General features: G+C 38.3%; 1 protein-coding gene across 1 annotated transcript in view; it reads right to left on the bottom strand.

The window, feature by feature from the left end:
- Positions 1-24,383, bottom strand: part of HMCN1 (hemicentin 1) — a 470,019-nt gene that overhangs the window by 12,200 nt on the left and 433,436 nt on the right. The window contains 7 exon segments of the mRNA XM_030936855.1: positions 100-450; positions 4,128-4,256; positions 6,562-6,687; positions 7,238-7,351; positions 11,601-11,735; positions 12,225-12,344; positions 13,355-13,417. Of these exon segments, the coding sequence (XP_030792715.1) occupies positions 100-450; positions 4,128-4,256; positions 6,562-6,687; positions 7,238-7,351; positions 11,601-11,735; positions 12,225-12,344; positions 13,355-13,417 (1,038 nt within the window).

The following is a 24,383-nucleotide window of genomic DNA, read 5'->3' as shown; positions in this document are numbered from 1 at the left end:
GATGTAGTTCACTGCACCCAAACAATCACAGGTGCTGTACACATGCTTTGATCAGTAAGAGAGCCCACAGAAAGGAAATGTAATATGGTTGACATTTACCTACACATGTGTCATGGCTTGCCTCAGAGCCTTCAGGGCAAGTTTTCCTAAGAGTCCTTCTAGTCCTGGAGAGAGATGTTCTGCTGTTTCTATACTCTGAGTAGGAGCTGTAGAGATGTGAGTACTGTCTGTAATGCTGTTGAGGTTGATAGTTGTTTCTCACAGGGGAGAACCGTGCAAGGTTATAGCTACTGTACTGAGTGCCGTAATTTGGCAGCCTCTCCAATCCAGCGCAAGATTTCCCGTCCCCTAATAAATGTTGTCCTGGCGGACAGATACACTTGAAGCTGCCGGGGGTGTTGGAGCACTGATGTGCACAAGGTTTAGGCACTTGTTCACATTCATTAATGTCTGCTCGTGTGCCATGACATAAAAAAGAGAAAAAAAAAAGACACAGACATACACACAACACAGGAATATAGAATGAATCTGTGAAACAAACTGAAGATATTGTCACCCTCCACAGCCAGGCATACAGTCATGTCTCCTCAACTGCTGTGAACTTTTGAGAAAGCTTTAATCATTCAGTCATGAACATAAAGACAGATTCTGTACATTTCCCCCTAAATACTAATGCACACGTTTTATTTGAACATTAACATTGGAGCAAGTGGCTCAGAAAATGAGACACATGAGTTCTGTGAATTCATACTCCTTTGACTTTCACTTATGGCCTTAAGATCTAGGGAACTCTGTTTTCAGCCTTGTCTCCTTGATCAGTTTAAGCTAATTTGGTATACATTTTTACATGTAATTCTATGAGTAACATTAAGATTTTAAATCTTAGAAATACTACACTAAGCTTTCTTAGTTCAGCTAGGCAGAGACATCCTAAATTGTTAAAAATTGTGTCTCTTCCTCTGGGGAAAAAAAGGTAAAAGAGAGTGTGGGATCACAGATGAATACAATTTTCATCAAACTTCACTTATAAAAATGTCTCAAGATAATACCTCTTAATACAATCATACGTGTACATTTGGGAAATTTCTCTCTTGTTTTTTCTTTCTTTTGACAAATATTTCAGATGGAATTCTGACTTTTCTACTGGTTGACAATGTTGGAAGCTTTCTAATATGTCCGTATATAATTTTTAAAAATGTAACTACTTTTATGTTTATTTAAATGACTTGGTCTTTCTGCAAGCATCTTTGCCCTCCTAATTCTCCACATAGCAGCCAGAGAGAACTTTTCCAAATGTAAACCATATCATATTGCTTGTCTGCCCAAGACCTTTCATGTTTTTCCCATCACATTCTTTATTATGGGCTCTTTATCCTCCTTACCCTTTGCCTACCTTTGCTCCAATAGCCTGACCCCTTGGTTCTTCCTTGATTATGATCAGTGCATTCTTTTATGAATGACATTGCCCTGGCTTCTCCTCAGCCTGAAATATACTTGTTCAGAGCTTCCCATCGTGGCTGCTCTTTCCTTTTTTTTTTTTTTTTTTTGAGGTAGAGTTGCTCTGTTGCCTAGGCTGGAGTGCAGTGGCATGATCTCAGCTCACTGCAACCTCTGCCTCCTGGGTTCAAGGGATTCTCCTGTCTCAGCCTCCTGAGTAGCTGGGACTACAGGCGTGTGCCACCACACCCAGCTAATCTTTTTTGTATTTTAAATAGAGACAGGGTTTCACTGTGTTAGCCAGGATGATCTAGATCTCCTGACCTCATGATCAGCCCGCCTCGGTCTCCCAAAGTGCTGGGATTAGAGGCGTGAGCCACTACGCCTGGCCTGCTCTTTCCTTCTGTCCAGTCTCTCAGAGAGGCTGCCTGGATCACAGTGCTACCACCCCAGTCTGGGTCTTTCTTTCTCCTTGCTGTTTTATTTTTCCTTAAAGTGCTTATCACTATCTGAAATTGTATATTTTGTGATTCTTCTTTCTCTCCCTGAAAGGTAAACTCCACGAGGACAGAGACCTGGTTTGCCCTGTTTAGCGATGTATTCCCACAACCTAGAATATCATCCAACACGAAGTAGATGCTCAATAAACATTTGTTGAATTAATGAAGGAATGGGCTTGATATCGTGTGCCAAATCAAGCCATGAACAGTAGAAATGAAAAAGATCATATGGGAAAATGTGGTCTTAAATACATGAAAACCAGAATTCAAAGCTAATATAGATCTTAATTCTATCAGTAGAGGGAGAAATTAAATCACATCTCTAGTTAGAATTTAGTTACAAGTTTTAGAGGTAGGAATGCTGGCAAACTACAGACTTTAAATTTTTATTTTCTGAATTAATAATTTTGAATTAATGAACAAGCCAAGTCCATTTTCCCCCAACAGATTAAAAACAAGGAAACAAGGACATAGAATCAGTTCTTACTAAGATATAAACTCACCAAACATGTAAAATTTTAAAAAGTTACTTTCTTTCTATTGCTAGGTCAACACATGGAATCTGTACTTGTAACTCTTCCTATAAATTGGAAAAGGGAATGAAAGCCAAATTCTTTAATTCATTACCACAGTGGCATGAAAGAAAACAATATAGGAAGGTAGAATAAAATAGTAAATTTTGCTCTAAAAACTTTTAGTAGGTAAAAATTAATATTTTAACTCTTTTCTTTCTTTCTTTCTTTCTTTCTTTCTTTCTTTCTTTCTTTCTTTCTTTCTTTCTTCTTTCTTTCTTTCTTTCTTTCTTTCTTTCTTTCTTTCTTTCTTTCTTTTTTTTTTTTTTTTTGAGACAGAGTTTTGCTCTGGGCAGTGCAGTGGTGTAATCTTGGCTCACTGCAACCTCCACACCGCAGGTGCAAGCAATTCTCCTGTCTCAGCCTGCCGAGTAGCTGGGATTACAAGTGCCTGACACCGTGCCCAGCTAATTTTTGTACTTTTAGTAGAGACGGGGTTTCGCCATGTTGGCCAGGCTGGTCTCGAACTCCTGACCTCAGGTGGTCCACCCATCTTGGCCTCCCAAAGTGCTGGGATTACAGGTGTGAACCACCACGCCCAGCCATTCTAACTCTTTTTTTAAGGCAATGGTTCTGCATCCTTCCTTGTTTTATTCCCTAGCACAATGTCTGAGATCCAACTGGTGGCCAAATTGGTGAACAAATACACCTATTTCATTCTGAAAAGTCACTGTTATGGCTAATCAAGATTTTAAACTATATATAAATGATAATATCTAAATAGAAGACTAAAATGATGCTCTGCATTGCTGTTATTAAAAAGCATTTCTTTTAAAAGAGTTTCTAGTAATGGTATTAGTTTGAATATTTGCTACATACAAAATAGTATGCTAGGGATTGCATAAAGACAGAGCTAAGTTTTTTTGGGAGAATTTGCTATAAATAATCGTTAAGTAGAGAACAAGGCAACCAATTTGAAAAACACCATGTAACCCAGAAGCTAGTATTGAAAAGCCCACACAATTATTTTAGTGCAACTGAATATTCTAAGGAAGACTACAGTTTGATAGATCAGTTTCTTGATTATAAATGCATTAATTTTTACCAAAAGTATGTGGTTATCTTACAGATATTTTCTATTTGCCTTCATACTCAAATATGACTAAGATGAAAACAAATAGGCAAGTGGGGAGAAATGAATGAGATATTTAAGCATTAAATATACGATAAAGTAATAATTATCCATTTGTTTAAATTGTGTGTCCCTATTTTAAAACCTCACACTTAAACTTTCATACTACATACAAGTATACTTCATGCTCAAATAAAATGTATCTATGCAAACATTTATGTCATGTGCATAGAGATATAATCAATGAGATAATCGTGGTAATTAAGTTGTGATGGCAATTATATCAGAACCTCACTTTGGTATGTGTGGTGTATAGCAAGCACACAGTAAGTGATTATTAACACTTGAAATGTTAGTGTAAATTGAGCTCAATATGAAGTCTCCAAAGAAGTATCCAAATTGTGTTGAATGACGTAAATCAATTTACATACCTTATTACTGTAACAAGAGACCATTTGAGGATAGAGAAAGTGGCCCTAAGCTAGTTGGTAAGGCTAGGTAACTGTATCAGTAGCTTGATTGCTCAACAAATTCCTATTAACTTACCCATGCAGGGTCTTCCAACTCCTTGAGACCGATAACCTCTTGGGCATACACAGCGATAGCTGCCTCTTGTATTCTCACATATCTGGTTATATCTGCACTGATGGGTCCCATCTTTACATTCATCAATATCTACAGACATGGAGGCAATAAGAAGTAACATTTCCTCTTTCAAACCCAAAGTCATTGTATCTGAAATCAGCATTCTGTAGGATTGCCAAAGGTTGCATTTCTCACCAAGTGGTTGAGATCATACCAACTTACAACTTGGAATCAGAAAACCTGGGTTCAAGTCCCAGCTCTGCCACTTATTAACTGGCTGCTTTTCCTCCTCCTGCTCCCTATTATGGAGAGAGTTTTATTCTCAGATTTCTTTTTTCTCCTTCTCTATATCCCTTCCTCCTTTTGTCATCTTGTTTGTACAAGTGATTAGAGTTTAGGCAGACTGAGAACAGTAGTGCTATATTGCTTCTGATCCACAGTCCCATGTTTCTAGCTGCTAGCTGGACATCCCCATCTCTCTTTGTTTTACCACTACTTCAAACCCAGCACACCCTCAGTGCCTTAACCTTACTCCCCTATTTGTGATAACAGCATGCCTGTGTTTCAAGTCCATCAAGCTTTAAATGATAAATGATGTTCTGTATTCCTGCTATTGAAAAGCATTTCCTTTAAAAGAGTTTCTAGTAATAATAGTTTGAACATTTGCTATATACAAAGATTGGGTAGTTCTATTTCCTCAATCAAAACCATGTATCTCTACATTTACATTTCCACTTAGCTAGATTTTTGCTGTAGCTTCTTAAAAAGTTTCTGATCTTTCAACTCATCTCATGTCTAGTTAATCTTATACATAATTAGGGTCAGTATTCTGAAAAATGTTTACAGTTGCATGTAACTGTACATGATGCTCTGAGATGGCTGCTGCTCTTTTTTTTTTTTTTTTTGAGATGGAGTATCGCTCTGTCACCCAGGCTGGAGTGCAGTGGCATGATCTTAGCTTACTGCAACCTCTGCCTGCTGGGTTCAAGTGATCCTCCCACCTCAGCCCCCAGAGTAGCTGGGACTACAGGCACGCGCCACCTTGCCCAGCTAATTTTTGTATTTTTAGTAGAGACGGGGTTCCACCATGTTGGCCAGGCTGGTCTCACACTCCTGATAGAGGTGGTTGCTATTAAATGATAAGGAAAGTATTGACCTATATCTATTTTGTGAGAGCTGAAACAAGTCTTTGAAATCTGATACTTCAACTCCCATCACCAGTTGTTGTTTTTTTAAATTATACTAATGAACTTAACAACTCTCAACAGATGGCCAATATTCCTTCATCTATATCTATCCCCCACAATCCTATCATATTGTTTTGAAACCAATCCAAAACACTATAATTTTATTAATATTTTAGAATTGATTTTTTTAAAGAAAAACTGTGCTATTTTTACAATGAGAAACTTAAACTCAAATTTCTGTGTAATCATAAGACTTGTCCAAAGGTTAGACAGCTGTCAAGAAGGAGCAATGAATTTTAACACTTTATCCCTAAGTTCAGCTCTTTCTCCCTTATACAAAGCTTTCTTGCTTTCCTTTTCCTGTCATCTCCATCTAGTAACATCCCAACCTATGTTTAAATGTGATCATTTACATGACCTCCTTCATAGTGACTCCTACTGGATACAGTCACTTTCTTGGGTATTCTTGTAGAGTTTTATTTGTTCCTCTTTACAGTGTCATTCACCTTGTATTATAGGTTTTTGCTTTTTTGGGGGGGAGGGGGTATAGTGGAGGGAGTGGAGTAGGCCAATTTAACCCATACATTATTTCTTTCTCCTGTATTCTTTAGCAGGAATGAGAATGGGAATGGTATCTCTCTTTTATTTTTGTAAATCCTACAGTTGCTAGCTCTGCTAACCAGGCTGGTACAGAATAGACATACACAGAAAAAATGTAGGGAGAAATATAATGTACCTTTGTGTCTGGTCATTGATGTAGAATAGATAGACTGTTTTATTTGTCTGGTCATGGATTTGATATTTAAAGAATATACAGCTCCAAAATAATTATATTTTGAATTTTAACAAATCTCTACAGACATAATTTTTCTTTCCTCCATGAAATTCTTAACATATATGCTAAATTTCATATTAGAAATTATGTGAGATAATATTAATGCTTGTGGATATTAAACCACGTAAACTAAATGTTTAATTGATGGGAGCTCAAAATGGTCATAAGTTTTCATAGTGAGCTTCCATTTCTGGGTATAGCCATGACCCTGGGACCTGGAGCTCAATTATCCTAGAAGTTGGGAGTACTTACAGAAAAAGAAAGATTTCCTTGGTAGCTTAAATTTACTCTAATCACTAGTTTTAAAATGAATGCCTTACTTGACTTGTTGATGGTAAACTGATCTCAGTCATGGAAACAGCCAGACACTCACCAATACAGGTTCCATTTTCTGCCTTGGTCATTCCATTTGGACAAAGATCAATGCACTTATAGCCACCACGGGTGTTCTTACAGTGCTGATCTGGTCTGCATACATTCTGCCTACACTCGTTCACATCTTGATGAAAGAACAAAGGTAATGTAGATTAAGAAAATTATTTATTCAACTTTTCCAGAGAAATCATACTTTTGGAGTTTAGGGATATTATTTACATATATTCATTGCATAATCACTGTGTAAGGTTAAAGTGCTTAAATTCAACAATGTATGTAACATACTTTAAAATAGAATAAAAATAAAAAACAAAAACAAAATACTGTTTTACAGAGCAGGTAGCCATATCATTTTCTCTTCTTAGAAAAATAAAATTTATATACACTGTTAATTTCATTTGTATACATATATATGTACATATATGTATATGTATAGGTATACTTTTGCAAAAAAATTAGAGGAAATGTCATGAAGAATGGGTATGTAATTAGAAAAACAAACTCATAAAACATAGCATTTTTTGTCATTTTGGTTTTGCACGGATTGCATACATGCTGCACGCTTGATGTCCTAAATGGGAACCAGTACCAAGACACAGTGTATGCATTTAGATCAGACATCATTAAGACGTTGTAGAGGTGTCATTCCTTTAAATTCAAAGCCCTTTTCTTACCCATGCATTTTCTGCCTTTGAGCTGATACCCAGGTTCACATCCACAGTGGAAACTTCCTATGGCATTGAAACAGCGCTGGTGACAGGGGCTGGATTCTTGACATTCATTAATATCTGTTAAATAAAACAAAACTTTCATTATATGCTATTAGGAAACCTGAGTTAATGTATCCCAAATGTTTAACATTTTAATGATCTTGATCATTACCATGTTTAAGATCTCTAAAACCTATCCAATATATTCACACTCATGTGATCTGCCAAATACTTGACAGAATTAATTGCTGGAGAGGGTATCTCTCTTCAATAATCTTAAAAGTAGACAACTGCTAATGATACAGAACTGTCAATGAAACACTCTTCTACTTTAAGTATTTTGCCATATGACTCTCACTCATGTTTCTAGGAAGTTCCAGTCCTGGAATGTTACTGACAGACTGGGATGCTGAATACAGAGGAAAAAACTCCAACACTACTAAGGTCTTTTGCAATTGTCCTTTCTTCCCCTTTCTTGCTCCTTAACTTGGTGCAGGTCTTTATCACCCTGTGCCTGACTGCATTAACATCAGCATTTCTCTACATTTGCAGTCACTGCTACGTTGTACTTCCCAAACACCATCTGGGTCATAGCGTAACAAAAACTGTGCAGGCACGAACTCCTCAAACTCTTGGGGACTTGCCTGTGGTTTGTACCTTCTTTCCTTCCCTTTCCTCCAGTCTCAGGGAAGAAAGCCCTCTTCTCTCACTGAAGAGAAGTCCCTCTATTTGAGCTTTTGAGCTCTGCAGCCCATCTTACCCTTCCTAACCAAGATGAGGACTGTGGTCCATCAATCATTCCCTCCTCTTGTGCATTTTAAAAGTCCTTCCAGTCTATCACTGATGGGCATTTGGGTTGGTTCTATGTTTTTACTATTGTGAATAGTGCTTCAATAAACATACGTGTGCACGTGTCTTTACAGTAGAATGATTTATAATCCTTTGAGTATATATCCAGTAATGGGATTGGTGGGTCAAATGGTATTTCTGGTTCTAGTTCCTTGAGGAATTGCCACACTGTCTTCCACAATCATCGAACTAATTTACACTCCCACCAACAGTGTAAAAGCATTCCTATTTCTCTACTTCCTCTCCAGCATCTGTTGTTTCCTGACTTTTTAATGATTGCCATTCTAACTTATGTAAGATGGTATCTCATTGTGGTTTTGATTTGCATTTCTCTAATGACCAGTGATGATGAGCTTTTTCTCATATGGTTGTTGGCTGCATAAATGTCTTCTTTTGAGAAGTGTCTGTTCATATCCTTTGTGTACTTTTTGATGGGATTTTTTTTTTCTTGTAAATTTGTTTGTTTCTTGTAGATTCTGGATATTAGCCCTTTGTCAGATCGATAGATTGCAAAAATTTTCTCACTCTGATAGTTTCTTTTGCTGTGCAGAAGCTCTTCAGTTTAATTAGATCCCATTTGTCAATTTTGACTTTTGTTGCCATTGCTTTTGGTGTTTTAGTCATGAAGTCTTTGCCCATGCCTATGTCCTGAATGCTATTGCCTAGGTTTTCTTCTAGGGTTTTTATGGTTTTAGGTCTTATGTTTAAGTCTTTAACCCATCTTGAGTTAATTTTTGTATAAGGTATAAGGAAGGGGTCCAGTTTCAATTTTCTGCATATGGCTAGCCAGTTTTCCCACCATTTATTACATAGGGAATCCTTTCCCTATTGCTTATGTCAGGTTTGTCAAAGATCAGATGGTTGTAGATGTGTGGTGGTATTTCTAAGGCCTCTTTTCTGTTCCATTGGTCTATATATCTGTTTTGGTACCAGTACCATGCTGTTTTTGTTACTGTAGCTTTGTAGTGTAGTTTGAAGTCAGGTAGCATGATGCCTCCAGTTTTTTTCTTTTTGCTTAGGATTGTCTTGGCTATACGGGCTCTTTTTTGGTTCCACATAAAATTTAAAGTAGTTTTTTCTAGTTCTGTGAAGAAAATCAATGGTAGCTTGATGGGGATAGCACTGAATCTATAAATTACTTTGGGCAGTATGGCCGTTTTCACAATATTGATTCTTCCTATCCATGAGCATGGAACGTTTGTGTCTTCTCTTATTTCCTTGAGCAGTAGTTTGCAGTTCTCCTTGAGAGGTCCTTCACATAAAATGTGGCACATATACACCATGGAATACTATGCAGCCATAAAAAGGGTAAGTTCATGTCCTTTGCAGGGACATGGATTAAGCTGGAAACGATAATTCTCAGCAAACTAACACAGGAACAGAAAACCACACACACTGTGTGTTCTCACTCCTAAGTGGGAGTTGAACAATGAGAATGCATGGACACAGGGAGGGAAGCATCACACACCAGGGCCTGTTGAGGAGTTGGGAGGGGGTTAGGGAAGGGACAGCATTAGGAGAAATACCTAATGTAGGTGATGGGTTGATGGGTGCAGCAAACCACCATGGCATGTGCATACCTATGTAACCTGCATGTTCTGCACATGTATCTCAGAACTTCAAGTATAATTTTTTAAAAAAGTACTTCCTTCTTATACTTTTCTTTCCAATAAACCTGTAGATATAATCAAAAATTTCCTCTCATAACCAAATCCCTCTCTCAGGTCCATACTAATCTTAAGCTCCTGCCACTTCTCTCTTGCTATATTCCAAACCCTTCAAAAGAAAAATCACCATAGTTGGGCTCTTCACTTCCTCACCTTACATTCCGGATTGCCAATGTCTCTTATTTTGTACTTTTTTTTTATTTGACATCTTTTAATTTAACCACTCAAAATCTACCATGTGTTAACTTACATAAACACAGATGTGATCATATACTTTTTTGTTTTGTTTTCGAGACACAGTCTCTCTCTGTCACCCAGGCTGGAGTGCAATGGCACAATCTCAGCTCACTGCAACCTCTACCTCCCGGGTTCAAGTGATTCTCCTGCCTCAGCCTCCCAAGTAGCTGGGATTACATTTGTGAACCACTGCACCCGGCTGTGATCACAAACTTTTAAAATATTTTTCTTAGTGCAGTTTTTATTTTTCTTCTTCCTCTTTTGGTTGGGCTCCCTTCTCCCTTTTTACCCTTCTTGCCCACCAAAGGCAAACAACATTAACAATCTAGTATGAATAATAATTTATTTCTACTGCAGCCACATAAATATCTCCACCAAAATATATAGATCCATTTCCTTTTTTTCTTTGGTTGTTTTTCCAGTTACATATACTCTTTTCTGCAAAATTATACATACCTTCCTACATCTGGATTTTTCTCATGGATGCACAGTGGTTCATGGTGTAGATGTACCATGCTTCATTTATTCTGTTGATAAACATTCAGTTTTGGATCCACTGCCTTTTCCTTTATGAAAAATCCTGATAACAGCTTTATTTATATTTGCCAAAACTTGGAGGCAACTAAGATGTCCTTCACTAGGTAAACTGTTCTGTATCTAGATATTTATTATTGAGCAGTGAAAAGAAATGAACTATCAAGCCATGAAAAGGGGTGGAGGAACCTTAAATGTTACTAAGTGAAAGAAGGCAATCTGAAAAGGCTGCACAATTGTATGATTCCAACTATATGACATTCTGGAAAAGGCAAAACCACAAAGACAGTAACAAGATCAGTGTTTGCCAGAGGTTGGAGGAAATAGAAATGATTCAGTGAAGCACAGAGAATTTTGAGGACAGTGAAACTATTCTGTACGACACTATCATGGCGGATACATATTGTTATAAATTTTTGCAAACCTATAGAATGTGCAACACCAAGAGAAGCTTAATATAAGCTAGACTCTGAGTGATAATGATGTGTCAGTGTAGGTTTATTGACTGTAACAAATGTACCGCCCTCGTGTGGGATATTGATAGTGAGGAAGGCTGTGTGTGTGGAGGGAAGGGGTTACATGGGAATCTTATGTACTTTCTGCTCAATTTTGCTGTGAACCTAAAATTGTTCTTAAAAATAGCCTATTAAAAATATCCTTCAACAAACATTCTGGCAGTCTTATGCAATGGAATTTTATGAAGTAGACTTTATTGGACTGTGCAGTATGATCTTAATCAAATGGTAACAGGCAAATGGTCACTCAAAACCACTGTGCTATACATATTTAAAATAGCTGTGGAATGTATCTGAATAAGAGCTCATGAAGAAGCTCAACTTATAAAACATATAAAATGTTTATATTCAGGTTTAAGTTCTTCAGAGAGACAGGAGTCCCACTTGCTGGATATCTCCTCACTCTCTCCCTGTTATGTGGTCCCTTCCTCTTGGAGTTTCTGCGACAGTTAACTTTCGAGGAGTCAAAAGGAGGGTCTCATTCTTACTGTCATGAACATAAAGAAAAGGTCTCCATTTTTATACCTTGACAACTCAGCCCATCAGAGGTTCTTCGAAAACCAGTTCCACAATGGACCACACAGCGATAGGATCCAATTGTATTGTCACAGTCCTGACCAGCATGGCAGGTGTGCCTACCCAAAGCACACTCATCAATATCTGCAACAGAGGAAATCATTCAACTGAGGTGAACTGAAGAACACCAGCCCAAGAACCTGCTGTGAAATAGGGATACGAAAAGCCATGAAGGACACTTGAAACTAGAAAAGAACAAGAAGGACTGAAGTTTTTGGTTGAGTCACTTCAGGTGGGCTAAATAGCTGACAAACTCACAGCAGCACCATGTGATTAATATCTTCATAGACTGACTAATCAGACCACTTACAAATTAGGTGGCTTTTAAGAAGTTACTTCTCCTTTCTGAGATCTTGAGTGAGATTCTCCAGGCATTCCTGCCTTGAGAGTGCCCTACATGCAGGCAGTGCATGAGCAGTGTTCTTATTTTCTCAGCCCAGCGGAGACCTTCTGTTTGTTGCCAAGGTGTGGGCAGAAGTAGTAGGAAAGAAGAAAATGGGTCTATCACACTTTTTCTAGGTCAAAGATTGCCTTGACCCATTGCTTAAATGTGTCTATTAGATTTGTGAATACCTTGACAAGTTCTTCCATCTGCAGCTATGGTGAGGCCTTTAGGGCAGGAGCAGTAGTAGGTCCCCATGGCATTGTGGCAGGTATGGGAACAGGGATTCCCTGCTGCACATTCATCCTCATCTGAAAGAAGAAACAAGAAGGCCCAAATCAGTATATAAAATCCCTACTTTCTGGGAGTTATTAAAGCCAGTAAAAATAATTGCTTAGAGAGGCCAAGAAGTTGAATCAACTATAATAGAAAATACTTTAATTGCCACAAAGTGAATTCACTAAATAAAAATAATTTGAGGCATCTGAGTTATCCTTGATAGTGAATAGATGGTTAGATGTCATAAAACAACAATGATAATAGCTAAAATATATTTATCTACTGTGCTCTAAATGCCTTTTACCTGCTTTAACTCTTTCATTGCAGAATTCCTAGGAGATAAGTATTTTTATTACTGTCCTCATTTTGCAGGACAAAACTGAGGAACAAAGAAGTTACATAAATTGCTTAAGGTCATATAAGTCATTACTAGCAGGGCTGTCATTTGAACCTCCGTAGTCAAAAGACCACCTCTTTATCACAAGACTATATTACATTGCTTTCCAGTGAAAGAAAAGCACTGTGTATGTAAATGTAAGCTCCTCAAGCCATTTACTTAGCAGTTAACTTATCTGTACGTCTCTTGTGCTGGTACTTTGGTGGGATAAAATTGGTTTACATTAGTGATAAGTCCACAATCCTGCCTGTCCTCTGATTAATTCTAGGGTTTGGTGGCTTAATGTTGGATTGTGGCTCTCACACCCACAGCAATCAAGTCACCAGATGAAGTATAGTGTTTGTTGTCTGTCTGCTCATTCCACATCTATAGTTAGTCACTATCTCTGACACAGTTGGCTGTGGCCAAATTCAGAGAACATGGGCTTTGCAATTAACTTAAATTCAAATGTAGCTCTGTCACTTGATGCTGAGTGATTTTCGGTAGTTTGACTTTTCTACATCTCAATTTCCTTAGCTGTCAAATGGGATGTTTACAGAACTGTTGTGATGATTAAATACCTAGGGAAAGGGCAATAGATATCCATTAAATGCTATCCAATATTGACATTTTCATTAAAATAAAACCCTTTATCTCTGTACTTACCAGCACAAAAAGGTCCAACTGAGTCTAAGGTAAACCCGGAGGGGCACTGATTACTGCGATCTCCTACCGCAGAGAGGAAAGCAAAGTTAATTGGCTTATTAGAATAGTTGCCCCTGGTTTCTTTCCAGTAGCATCTTCCCTGGGAATATATGCCAAAGATGAAACACATAATGCAAAAATGCAATAGGTAAAAATAAGCAGGCATGGAAAACTTTGCCTGTTTCTCAACCAAGAAGTACATGAATCCCAGTTCAGAGATTGTTGACAAGCTGCCACTGGAAACGGGTTTTGTGTGTAAGTTGTTCACATCAATAAAAAAATTATTCTGTGATAACTAAAAAGGGTCCAAGATAAATGTATATGCCAGGTATAACCACAGGCAAAGTCCTATTCTTCCAGCCATTACTAACCCTGTTCTACTCTAGAAAGAGAAATGCTGTTTTCAAGCAACTTAAAATAATTTGTGCCAGTGAAAAATAGCAACTCTGTGAAGAAGCTCCCTCCTTTTGTGGATCTCCTCCATTAGCACCACTGAGCATTTGGGTCAAAATCTCCCATGTGTGACCAAGTGTTTTCCTTTTCATCTAGTCAAAATAAGGGGAAACAGGCATATTGTGATAGAAAAGATTTAAGTTAGATGTCAGAAACAAAAAAGCTAACAAGAACAAGAACAGGTTAGTTAAGAAACCTCTTTTCCTGAAAGCATCCTAGTCTTCCTGCTCATGCAGTGGGGTGGTACTAGGATAGATGGGACAGAAACATCTAGGGCATATTGCTTGCTAAGTGATCATTGCATGCTTACTGTGCATCACAATTTAGTTTCCACTTAGTCATTTGTTCATTCTTTAATCCAACCAGTTATGTTGTGTGGGACATAATTGTGGAAAAAACATGTCATGTAAACATGTTAATTTATTACCTGATAGTAGTTTTAGGTTTTTGGTTATAAATAGGGGAGATATCTTTTATTAGATGGAATTTGGAAAGTTTTTTGGGAGATACTTTTTCATAATAAGACTATAAAAATTCAGTGAGTGGGACTGGTCCTGTGGCAGGTTTTACAAGATTGCAATGTGTAGTCTTGAAAACTGATGATCTGTCCCTTGCCTTGTAAGACTTTCATGAAAGTAAGAAATCTATAATTGGGGGCAGAGCAAGATGGCTGAATAGGAACAGCTCCAGTCTCCAGCTCCCAGCGCGAGTGACACAGAAGACAGGTGATTTCTGCATTTTCAACTGAGGTACTGGGTTCATCTCACTAGGGAGTGCCGGACAACTGGTGCTGGTCAGCTGGTGCAGCCCGACCAGTGAGAGTTGAAGCAGGGCGAGGCATCGCCTCACCTGGGAAGCGCAAGGGGGAAGGGAATCCCTTTTCCTAGCCAGGGGAACTGAGACACACAACACCTGGAAAATCGGTTAACTCCCACCCCAATACTGCACTGTACCAAGGGTCTTAGCAAACGGGCACACCAGGAGATTATATCCCACACCTGGCCAGGAGGGTCCCATGCCCGCCCATGGAGCTTCCCTCATTGCTAGCACAGCAGTCTGTGATCTAACTGCAAGGCAGCAGGGAGGCTGGGGGAGGGGTGCCTGCCATTGCAGAGGCTTAAGTAGGTAAACAAAGCCGCTGGGAAGCTCGAACTGGGTGGAGCTCACAGCAGCTCAAGGAGCCCTGCCTGTCTCTGTAGACTCCACCTCTGGGGACAGGGCACAGCTAATCAACAACAACAACAACAACAACAAAGCAGCAGAAATCTCTGCAGACGCAAACGACTCTGTCTGACAGCTTTGAAGAGAGCAGTGGATCTCCCAAATGGAGGTTGAGATCTAAGAACAACTGACAGACTGCCTGCTCAAGTGGGTCCCTGATCCCTGAGTAGCCTAACTTGGAGACATCCCCCACTAGGGGCAGACCGACACCCCACACCTCACACGGTGGAATACAACCCTGAGAGGAAGCTTCCAAAGCAAGAATCAGGTACACTCGCTGTTCAGCAATATTCTATCTTCTGCAGCCTCTGCTGCTGATACCCAGGCAAACAGAGTCTGGAGTGGACCTCAAGCAATCTCCAACAAACCTACAGCTGAGGGTCCTACCTGTTAGAAGGAAAACTAACAAACAGGAAGGACACCCACACCAAAACCCCATCAGTACATCACCATCATCAAAGACCAGAGGCAGATAAAACCACAAAGATGGGGAAAAAGCAGTGCAGAAAAGCTGGAAATTCAAAATATCAGAGCGCATCTCTCCCTCCAAAGGAACGCAGCCATCGCCAGCAACAGAACAAAGCTGGACGGAGAATGACTTTGATGAGATGAGAGAAGAAGGCTTCAGTCCATCAAACTTCTCAGAGCTAAAGGAGGAATTACATACCCAGCGCAAAGAAACTAAAAATCTTGAAAAAAGAGTGGAAGAATTGATAACTAGAACAATTAATGCAGAGAAGGCCATAAACGAACTGACAGAGATGAAAACCATGACACGAGAAATACACGACAAATGCACAAGCTTCAGTAACTGACTTGATCAACTGGAAGAAAGAGTATCAGCGATTGAGGATCAAATGAAGGAAATGAAGCGAGAAGAGAAATCTAAAGAAAAAAGAAGAAAAAGAAATGAACAAAGCCTGCAAGAAGTATGGGATTATGTAAAAAGACCAAATCTACGTCTGATTGGGGTGCTTGAAAGTGAGGGGGAAAATGGAAACAAGTTGGAAAACACTCTTCAGGATATCATCCAGGAGAACTTCCTCAACCTAGTAGGGCAGGCCAACATTCAAATTCAGGAAATACAGATAACACCACAAAGATACTCCTCGAGAAGAGCAACTCCAAGACACATAATTGCCAGATTCACCAAAGTTGAAATGAAGGAAAAAATGTTAAGGGCAGCCAGAGAGAAAGGTCGGGTTACCCACAAAGGAAAGCCCATCAGACTAACAGCAGATCTCTCGGCAGAAATTCTACAAGCCAGAAGAGAGTGGGGGCCAATATTCAACATTCTTAAAGAAAAGGATTTTAAACCCAGAATTTCATATCCAGCCAAACTAAGTTTCATAAGTGAAGGAGAAATAAAATCCTTTACAGATAAGCAAATGCTTAGAGATTTTGTCACCACCAGGCCTGCCTTACAAGAGACCCTTAAGGAAGCACTAAACATGGAAAGGAACAACTGGTACCAACCATTGCAAAAACATGTCAAAATGTAAAGACCATCGAGGCTAGGAAGAAACTGCATCAACTAGCGAGCAAAATAACCAGTTAATATTATAATGGCAGGATCAAGTTCACACATAACAATATTAACCTTAAATGTAAATGGACTAAATGCTCCAATTAAAAGACACAGACTGGCAAACTGGATAAAGAGTCAAGACCCATCAGTCTGCTGTATTCAGGAGACCCATCTCACATGCAGAGACGTACATAGGCTCAAAATAAAGGGATGGAGGAAGATCTACCAAGCAAATAGAGAACAAAAAAAAGCAGGGGTTGCAATACTAGTCTCTGATAAAACAGACTTTAAACCATCAAAGATCAAAAGAGACAAAGAAGGCCATTACATAATGGTAAAGGGATCAATTCAACAGGAAGAGCTAACTGTCCTAAATATATATGCACCCAATACAGGAGCACCCAGATTCATAAAGCAAGTCCTTAGAGACTTACAAAGAGACTTAGACTCCCATGCAATAATAATGGGAGACTTCAACACCCCACTGTCAACATTAGACAGATCAACGAGACAGAAAGTTAACAAGGATATCCAGAAATTGAACTCATCTCTGCAGCAAGCAGACCTAATAGACATCTACAGAACTCTCCACCCCAAATCAACAGAATATACATTCTTCTTAGCACCACATCACACTTATTCCAAAATTGACCACATAATTGGAAGTAAAGCACTCCTCAGCAAATGTACAAGAACAGAAATTATAACAAACTGTCTCTCAGACCACAGTGCAATCAAACTAGAACTCAGGACTAAGAAACTCAATCAAAACCACTCAACTACATGGAAACTGAATAACCTGATCCTGAATGACTACTGGGTACATAACAAAATGAAGGCAAAAATAAAGATGGTCTTTGAAACCAATGAGAACAAAGATACAACATACCAGAATCTCTGGGACATATTTAAAGCAGTGTGTAGAGGGAAATTTATAGCACTAAATGCCCACAAGAGAAAGCAGGAAAGATCTAAAATTGACACTCTAACATCACAATTAAAAGAACTAGAGAAGCAAGAGCAAACACATTCAAAAGCTAGCAGAAGGCAAGAAATAACTAAGATCAGAGCAGAACTGAAGGAGACAGAGACACAAAAAACCCTCCAAAAAAATCAATGAATCCAGGAGTTGGTTTTTTGAAAAGATCAACAAAATTGATAGACCGCTAGCAAGACTAATAAAGAAGAAAAGAGAGAAGAATCAAATAGACGCAATGAAAAATGATAAAGGGGATATCACCACCGACCCTACAGAAATACAAACTACCATCAGAGAATACTATAAACACCTCTACGCAAATAAACTAGAAAATCTAGAAGAAACGGATAATTTCCTGGACACTTACACTCTCCCAAGACTGAACCAGGAAGAAGCTGAATCCCTGAACAGACTAATAGCAGGCTCTGAAATTGAGGCAATAATTAATAGCCTACCAACCAAAAAAAGTCCAGGACCAGATGGATTCATAGCTGATTTCTACCAGAGGTACAAGGAGGAGCTGGTACCATTCCTTCTGAAACTATTCCAATCAATAGAAAAAGAGGGAATCCTCCCTAACTCATTTTATGAGGCCAACATCATCTTGATAGCAAAGCCTGGCAGAGACACAACAAAAAAAGAGAATTTTAGACCAATATCCCTGATGAACATCGATGCAAAAATCCTCAATAAAATACTGGCAAACTGGATCCAGCAGCACATCAAAAAGCTTATCCACGATGATCAAGTGGGCTTCATCCCTGGGATGCAAGGCTGGTTCAACATACACAAATCAATAAACATAATCCAGCATATGAACAGAACCAAAGACAAAAACCACATGATTATCTCAATAGATGCAGAAAAGGCCTTTGACACAATTCAACAGCCCTTCATGCTAAAAACACTCAATAAATTCGGTATTGATGGAACATATCTCAAAATAATAAGAGCTATTTATGACAAACCCACAGCCAATATCATACTGAATGGGCAAAAACTGGAAGCATTCCCTTTGAAAACTGGCACAAGACAGGAATGCCCTCTCTCACCACTCCTATTCAACATAGTGTTGGAAGTTCTGGCAAGGGCAATCAGGCAAGAGAAAGAAATAAAGGGTATTCAGTTAGGAAAAGAAGAAGTCAAATTGTCCCTGTTTGCAGATGACATGATTGTATATTTAGAAAACCCCATTGTCTCAGCCCAAAATCTTAAGCTGATAAGCAACTTCAGCAAAGTCTCAGGATACAAAATTAATGTGCAAAAATCACAAGCATTCTTATACACCAGCAACAGACAAACAAAGCCAAATCATGAATGAACTTCCATTCACAATTGCTTCAAAAAGAATAAAATACCTAGGAATCCAACTTACAAGGGATGTAAAGGACCTCTTCAAGGAGAACTACAAACCACTGCTCAGTGAAATCAAAGAGGACACAAACAAATGGAAGAACATACCATGCTCATGGATAGGAAGAATCAATATCGTGAAAATGGCCATACTGCCCAAGGTAATTTATAGATTCAATGCCATCTCCATCAAGCTACCAACGACTTTCTTCACAGAATTGGAAACAACTGCTTTAAAGTTCATATGGAACCATAAAAGAGCCCGCATTGCCAAGACAATCCTACGTCAAAAGAACAAAGCTGGAGGCATCACACTACCTGACTTCAAACTGTACTACAAGGCTACAGTAACCAAAACAGCATGGTACTGGTACCAAAACAGAGATATAGACCAATGGAACAGAACAGAGTCCTCAGAAATAATACCATACATCTACAGCCATCTGATCTTTGACAAACCTGACAAAAACAAGAGATGGGGAAAAGATTCCCTATTTAATAAATGGTGCTGGGAAAATTGGCTAGCCATAAGTAGAAAGCTGAAACTGGATCCTTTCCTTACTCCTTATATGAAAATTAATTCAAGATGGATTAGAGACTTAAATGTTAGACCTAATACCATAAAAACCCTAGAAGAAAACCTAGGTAATACCATTCAGGACATAGGCATGGGCAAGGACTTCATGTCGAAAACACCAAAAGCAATAGCAACAAAAACCAAAATTGACAAATGGGATCTAATTAAACTAAAGAGCTTCTGCACAGCAAAAAAAAACTACCATCAGAGTGAACAGGCAACCTACAGAATGGGAGAAAATTTTTGCAATCTACTCATCTGACAAAGGGCTAATGTCCAGAACCTACAAAGAACTCAATCAAATTTACAAGAAAAAAATAACCCCATCAAAAATTGGGCAAAGGATATGAACAGATATTTCTTAAAAGAAGACATTCATACAGTCAACAGACACATGAAAAAATGCTCATCATCACTGGCCATCAGAGAAATGCAAATCAAAACCACAATGAGATACCATCTCACACCAGTTAGAATGGCAATCATTAAAAAGTCAGGAAACAACAGGTGCTGGAGAGGATGTGGAGAAACAGGGACATTTTTACACTGTTGGTGGGACTGTAAACTAGTTCAACCATTATGGAAAACAGTATGGCAATTCCTCAAGGATCTAGAACTAGAAGTACCATATGACCCAGCCATCCCATTACTGGGTATATACCCAAAGGATGATAAATCATGCTTCTTTAAAGACACATGCACATGTATGTTTATTGCGGCACTATTCACCATAGCAAAGACTTAGAATCAACCCAAATGTCATCAGTGACAGACTGGATTAAGAAAATGTGGCACATATATACCATAGGATACTATGTAGCCATAAAAAAGGATGAGTTTGCGTCCTTTGTAGGGACATGGATGCAGCTGGAAACCATCATTCTCAGCAAACTATCACAAGAACAGAAAACCAAACACTGCATGTTCTCACTCATAGGTGGGGACTGAACAATGAGATCACTTGGACTCGGGAAGGGGAACATCACACACTGGGGCCTATCATGGGGAGGGGGAAAGGGGGAGGGATTGCATTGGGAGTTATACCTGATGTAAATGACGAGTTGATGGGTGTTGACGAGTTGATGGGTGCAGCACACCAACATGGCACAAGTATACATATGTAACAAACCTGCACGGTATGCACATGTACCCTAGAACTTAAAGTATAATAATAAAAAGAAATCTATAATTATCTAAGCTTTAAATGTGTCTGCCATATATTATGCATTTTTCACGATTTAAATATATAGTGAATTGTGTAGGAATGCAGTTTTCATAAAAATTGATGGCTGATTGGACTGTTTCATTCAGAACATTACTACGAGTTGCTTAATGTTCTCCAAATAATCATACTCGGATTCAGTATATGTTTGAGTATACAACTACTTCTTTCTGTCCAAAGATTTTCATATTAAAATATGTAATGTTATGAGTTATTTTCCTTTTGTTGATTTTCATATTATAGTTAAAGTGTATTATTTTGAATTATGTTACAATTTTTATTTCAAGACAGTAAAAGGCAATAAAAAATATTTGTTTATAATAATGTGTGATAACAGTAGAAACCTTGAAAAGTATAAAATTCTGGTAGTCTTGTCAAATTGAACGAACTACTGCTGAGATTTTGATGTTTTTCCTTCCAGTCAATTTTGTGAATACATACTTAGAAATTAAATTTAGGATATACAGACTGATAATTGCCAAGCTTGACTAATCATAAAAATCATTTGAAAATCTTATTAAAAATATAGGACCCCTTGGTCCCATTTCTACTAGAATTGCCAAGAAAGAGACCTGGGAATCTGTGTTTTTAATGGGTGTAAAGATTTTCTCATAATCACCCAGTGGTGGGCAACCCAGGTTTGGCTCATACAGTGCTTTTCTGTTATTATTGTCATGAACATTTCCCTTTGTTACTTGTTTACAGTGATGCTGTCAACACCTAGAACAATGTTTAGTATACAGTAGGCACTCAACAAGTATTTGTTAAATGAATAAATGAGCTAAATATTTCCTATTTCAGTGATTTTAAGTTATTATTATATAGCTGTGCCATAACTTACGTATTTGTTTCCTACTTTGAGGCTATTTATTATTTTTCTATTATAAATAACACTGGATAAAACTTCCTAAGCATTCATCTTTGGCTATTTCTGTGATTTTCATAGGACAGACTCCCAAAATGAGATAACTGAAAAGATATGAATATTTGAAAGGCTATTGGAGACATACTGCCTTCCAGAAATGTTGAAGCAATTTATCCCCCTGCCCGCAGTGTGTAACGGTGTTCATTTCCCCATACCTCTGTAACACTAGGCAGTCATCACCCTTGTTATAGTCAGAAAATAACTCATTAATTTGCATTTCCTTGCTTACTAATGGGGGTAAACAGCTTCTTCACATTTGTCATTCTTTACTCTTTTGCGAGTTTCCCTTACGCAGTTTTCTACTGAGGATATTTGCCTCTTTCTGATTTTGAAGTGCCTTTGTATGTATTAAGGTTAATCATGGTTGTCAATAACATGTGATGCAAATATTTTTTCTTGGTGCATATTTTACCTTCTCATTTCACTTTTTTTTCTTCCCATGAAGAATTTTTAAAAATGTATTTGTAGTTAAATTTATATATTCCTTGATAATTTCTGATACTCTGGTTTGTAAAATATATACTTTATAATTAATTTTAAAAAGACATTAGATTTTAAAGATATAAAAATGAGACTGACTTATATTTGAGAGTTTTCCCGACCAGTACTTTCCAAAAGCAAGAGTGCAGACCAGATATATTAGAATCATTTAGGGTCTGTGTTAAAAATACAAACTCCTAGGCCCTACCGTGGACTTGCTAAACCAAAAATCTTTGTGGCCAGAAATCTGAACTTTCATCAGGCTCTCCAGAAGATTCTAATTTCACTGCAACCATATTCAGCTCCAGTATAGACCTAACACAATTTGCTAGTTAAGTTACCAGGAATGCAAGCTTGCCCCCTAATGGTTGCTCAAAAACAAATTGCAAGTACACAATTCTTACAATTGACAAGGACCATGACACATATATGTGATTCATAGAATCACAGTGTCCAAGGATAGTAAGGGGCCTTTAAAGGTCATACAGTGTGTTTCTTTATATTGTGGGACCCAGATCCCCCAACAAACCCACTTAAAGATGCCACAAAGACCTTTAAGCAGTTTTGGGCTTGGGAAATGTATATGATTAGGTAGAAAGTGTACATGACTTTTTAGAAATCAATTCATGTAGTTCCAGATGGTAGAAATTCACTTATTTGTGCCCAGGTATCTTTTTTTTTTTAAATTAGATGGAGTACTGAAAAAAGTAGAAACAGAAGTTAGATTTAAAAAGCAGGTATTTGGGAGGCTGAGATGGGCGGATCACGAGGTCAGGAGATCGAGACCATCCTGGCTAACATGGTGCAACCCCGTCTCTACTAAAAATACAAAAAATTAGCCGGGCATGGTGGCGGGCACCTGTAGTCCCAGCTACTTGGGAGGCTGGAACAGGAGAATGGCGTAAACCCGGGAGGCGGAGCTTGCAGTGAGCCGAGATCGCACCACCGCACTCCAGCCTGGGTGAGGAGCGAAACTCCATCTCAAAAAACAAACAAAAAACCCCGGCATAATTAGGGAAAGAAAATGTAACCCCTCATTCTGGTAGCTCGTTTCTTTTGTTCAAGTGGCATGGCATGCATGGCAATAGTAAAAGGTACTGATGAAAGCAAGAGTAAACACTGAAAATAAATTTTTAGCATATCTGCTAAACATGATGAAATGGTGGTTTAAAATTTACTTGGCTCTATTTTAGGAAAGATGGCACACAGGAAAACACATTCACAAGGTCAATGTGAATCTTTTTAAGTAAACTCATGGGAGCCTAAAGTTCAACGTTAAAGTCACATAAACATTTAATGTCTAACATGACTACATACAAGAATCATCCCAGCATTAAAACCCCACAGAATATGGAATGTTAATTGCTGTGGTGGCTCTTATGACTGAAAAGGGAATCTCAGGAGACAGACACATCAAAGAACCACATAGCACAGATGGACTGCTTAGATCAAGGGTTGCAGAACCATGCTTGGAAAATGAAAAGCAATTAAAAAATCATAACTTCCGGGAACAAGAAATGACAGCTAGAATCCTGATTATCGCTGCATAGTTTTAAAAAGCTGCTTTTAAAATATAGAAATTATTTTTGACTAGTTTAAGACACACCTTTGTATTATGTTTCAGGAATTTAAAAAATTTCTTGACAAATTCAAAACAATAACAAATGGATTTTATTATCTGAAGAAAAAGCATTTGTACACGTTTTTCTTTTTTTGGAGATGGAGTTTTGCTCTTTGTTGTACAGGCTGGAGTGCAGTGGCATGATCTCGGCTCACTGCAACCTCTGCCTCCTGGGTTCAAACAATTCTGCCTCAGCCTCCTGAGTAGCTGGCACCCGCCACCACGCCTGGCTACTTTTTTTTTTTTTTTTTTTTAGTAGAGATGGTAGTTTTACCATGTTGGCCAGGCTGGTCTGGATCTCCTAACCTCAGGTGATACGCCCGCCTCTGCCTCCCAAACTGCTGGGATTACAGGCGTGAGCCACTGCACCCCGCCATATTATGTTTTTAGCCCTCTCTGCACATATGGAATAGAACAACAGCAACCCCACTGTGTAGTGTGAAGAAGTATATTAGTAAAATAAATGTACTAGAACTCCAGTTGGGTTGGCTTTTCCATAGGGCTTTACTTAACAAAAAAGCATAGACAACACACATGAAAAACCTGATATCATCATGTTAGATGTAAGCCTCCATGTCCTTATTTTGAATTTTTTTTTAACCATTGAGATTGGATGGCATAAAGATACGGA

This window comes from Rhinopithecus roxellana, chromosome 8, assembly GCF_007565055.1.
Source record: "Rhinopithecus roxellana isolate Shanxi Qingling chromosome 8, ASM756505v1, whole genome shotgun sequence".
Taxonomy (NCBI): Eukaryota; Metazoa; Chordata; class Mammalia; order Primates; family Cercopithecidae; genus Rhinopithecus; species Rhinopithecus roxellana.
The sequence above is the reverse complement of the archived record's forward strand: the minus strand, read 5'-3'. Positions and strand labels throughout refer to the sequence as shown.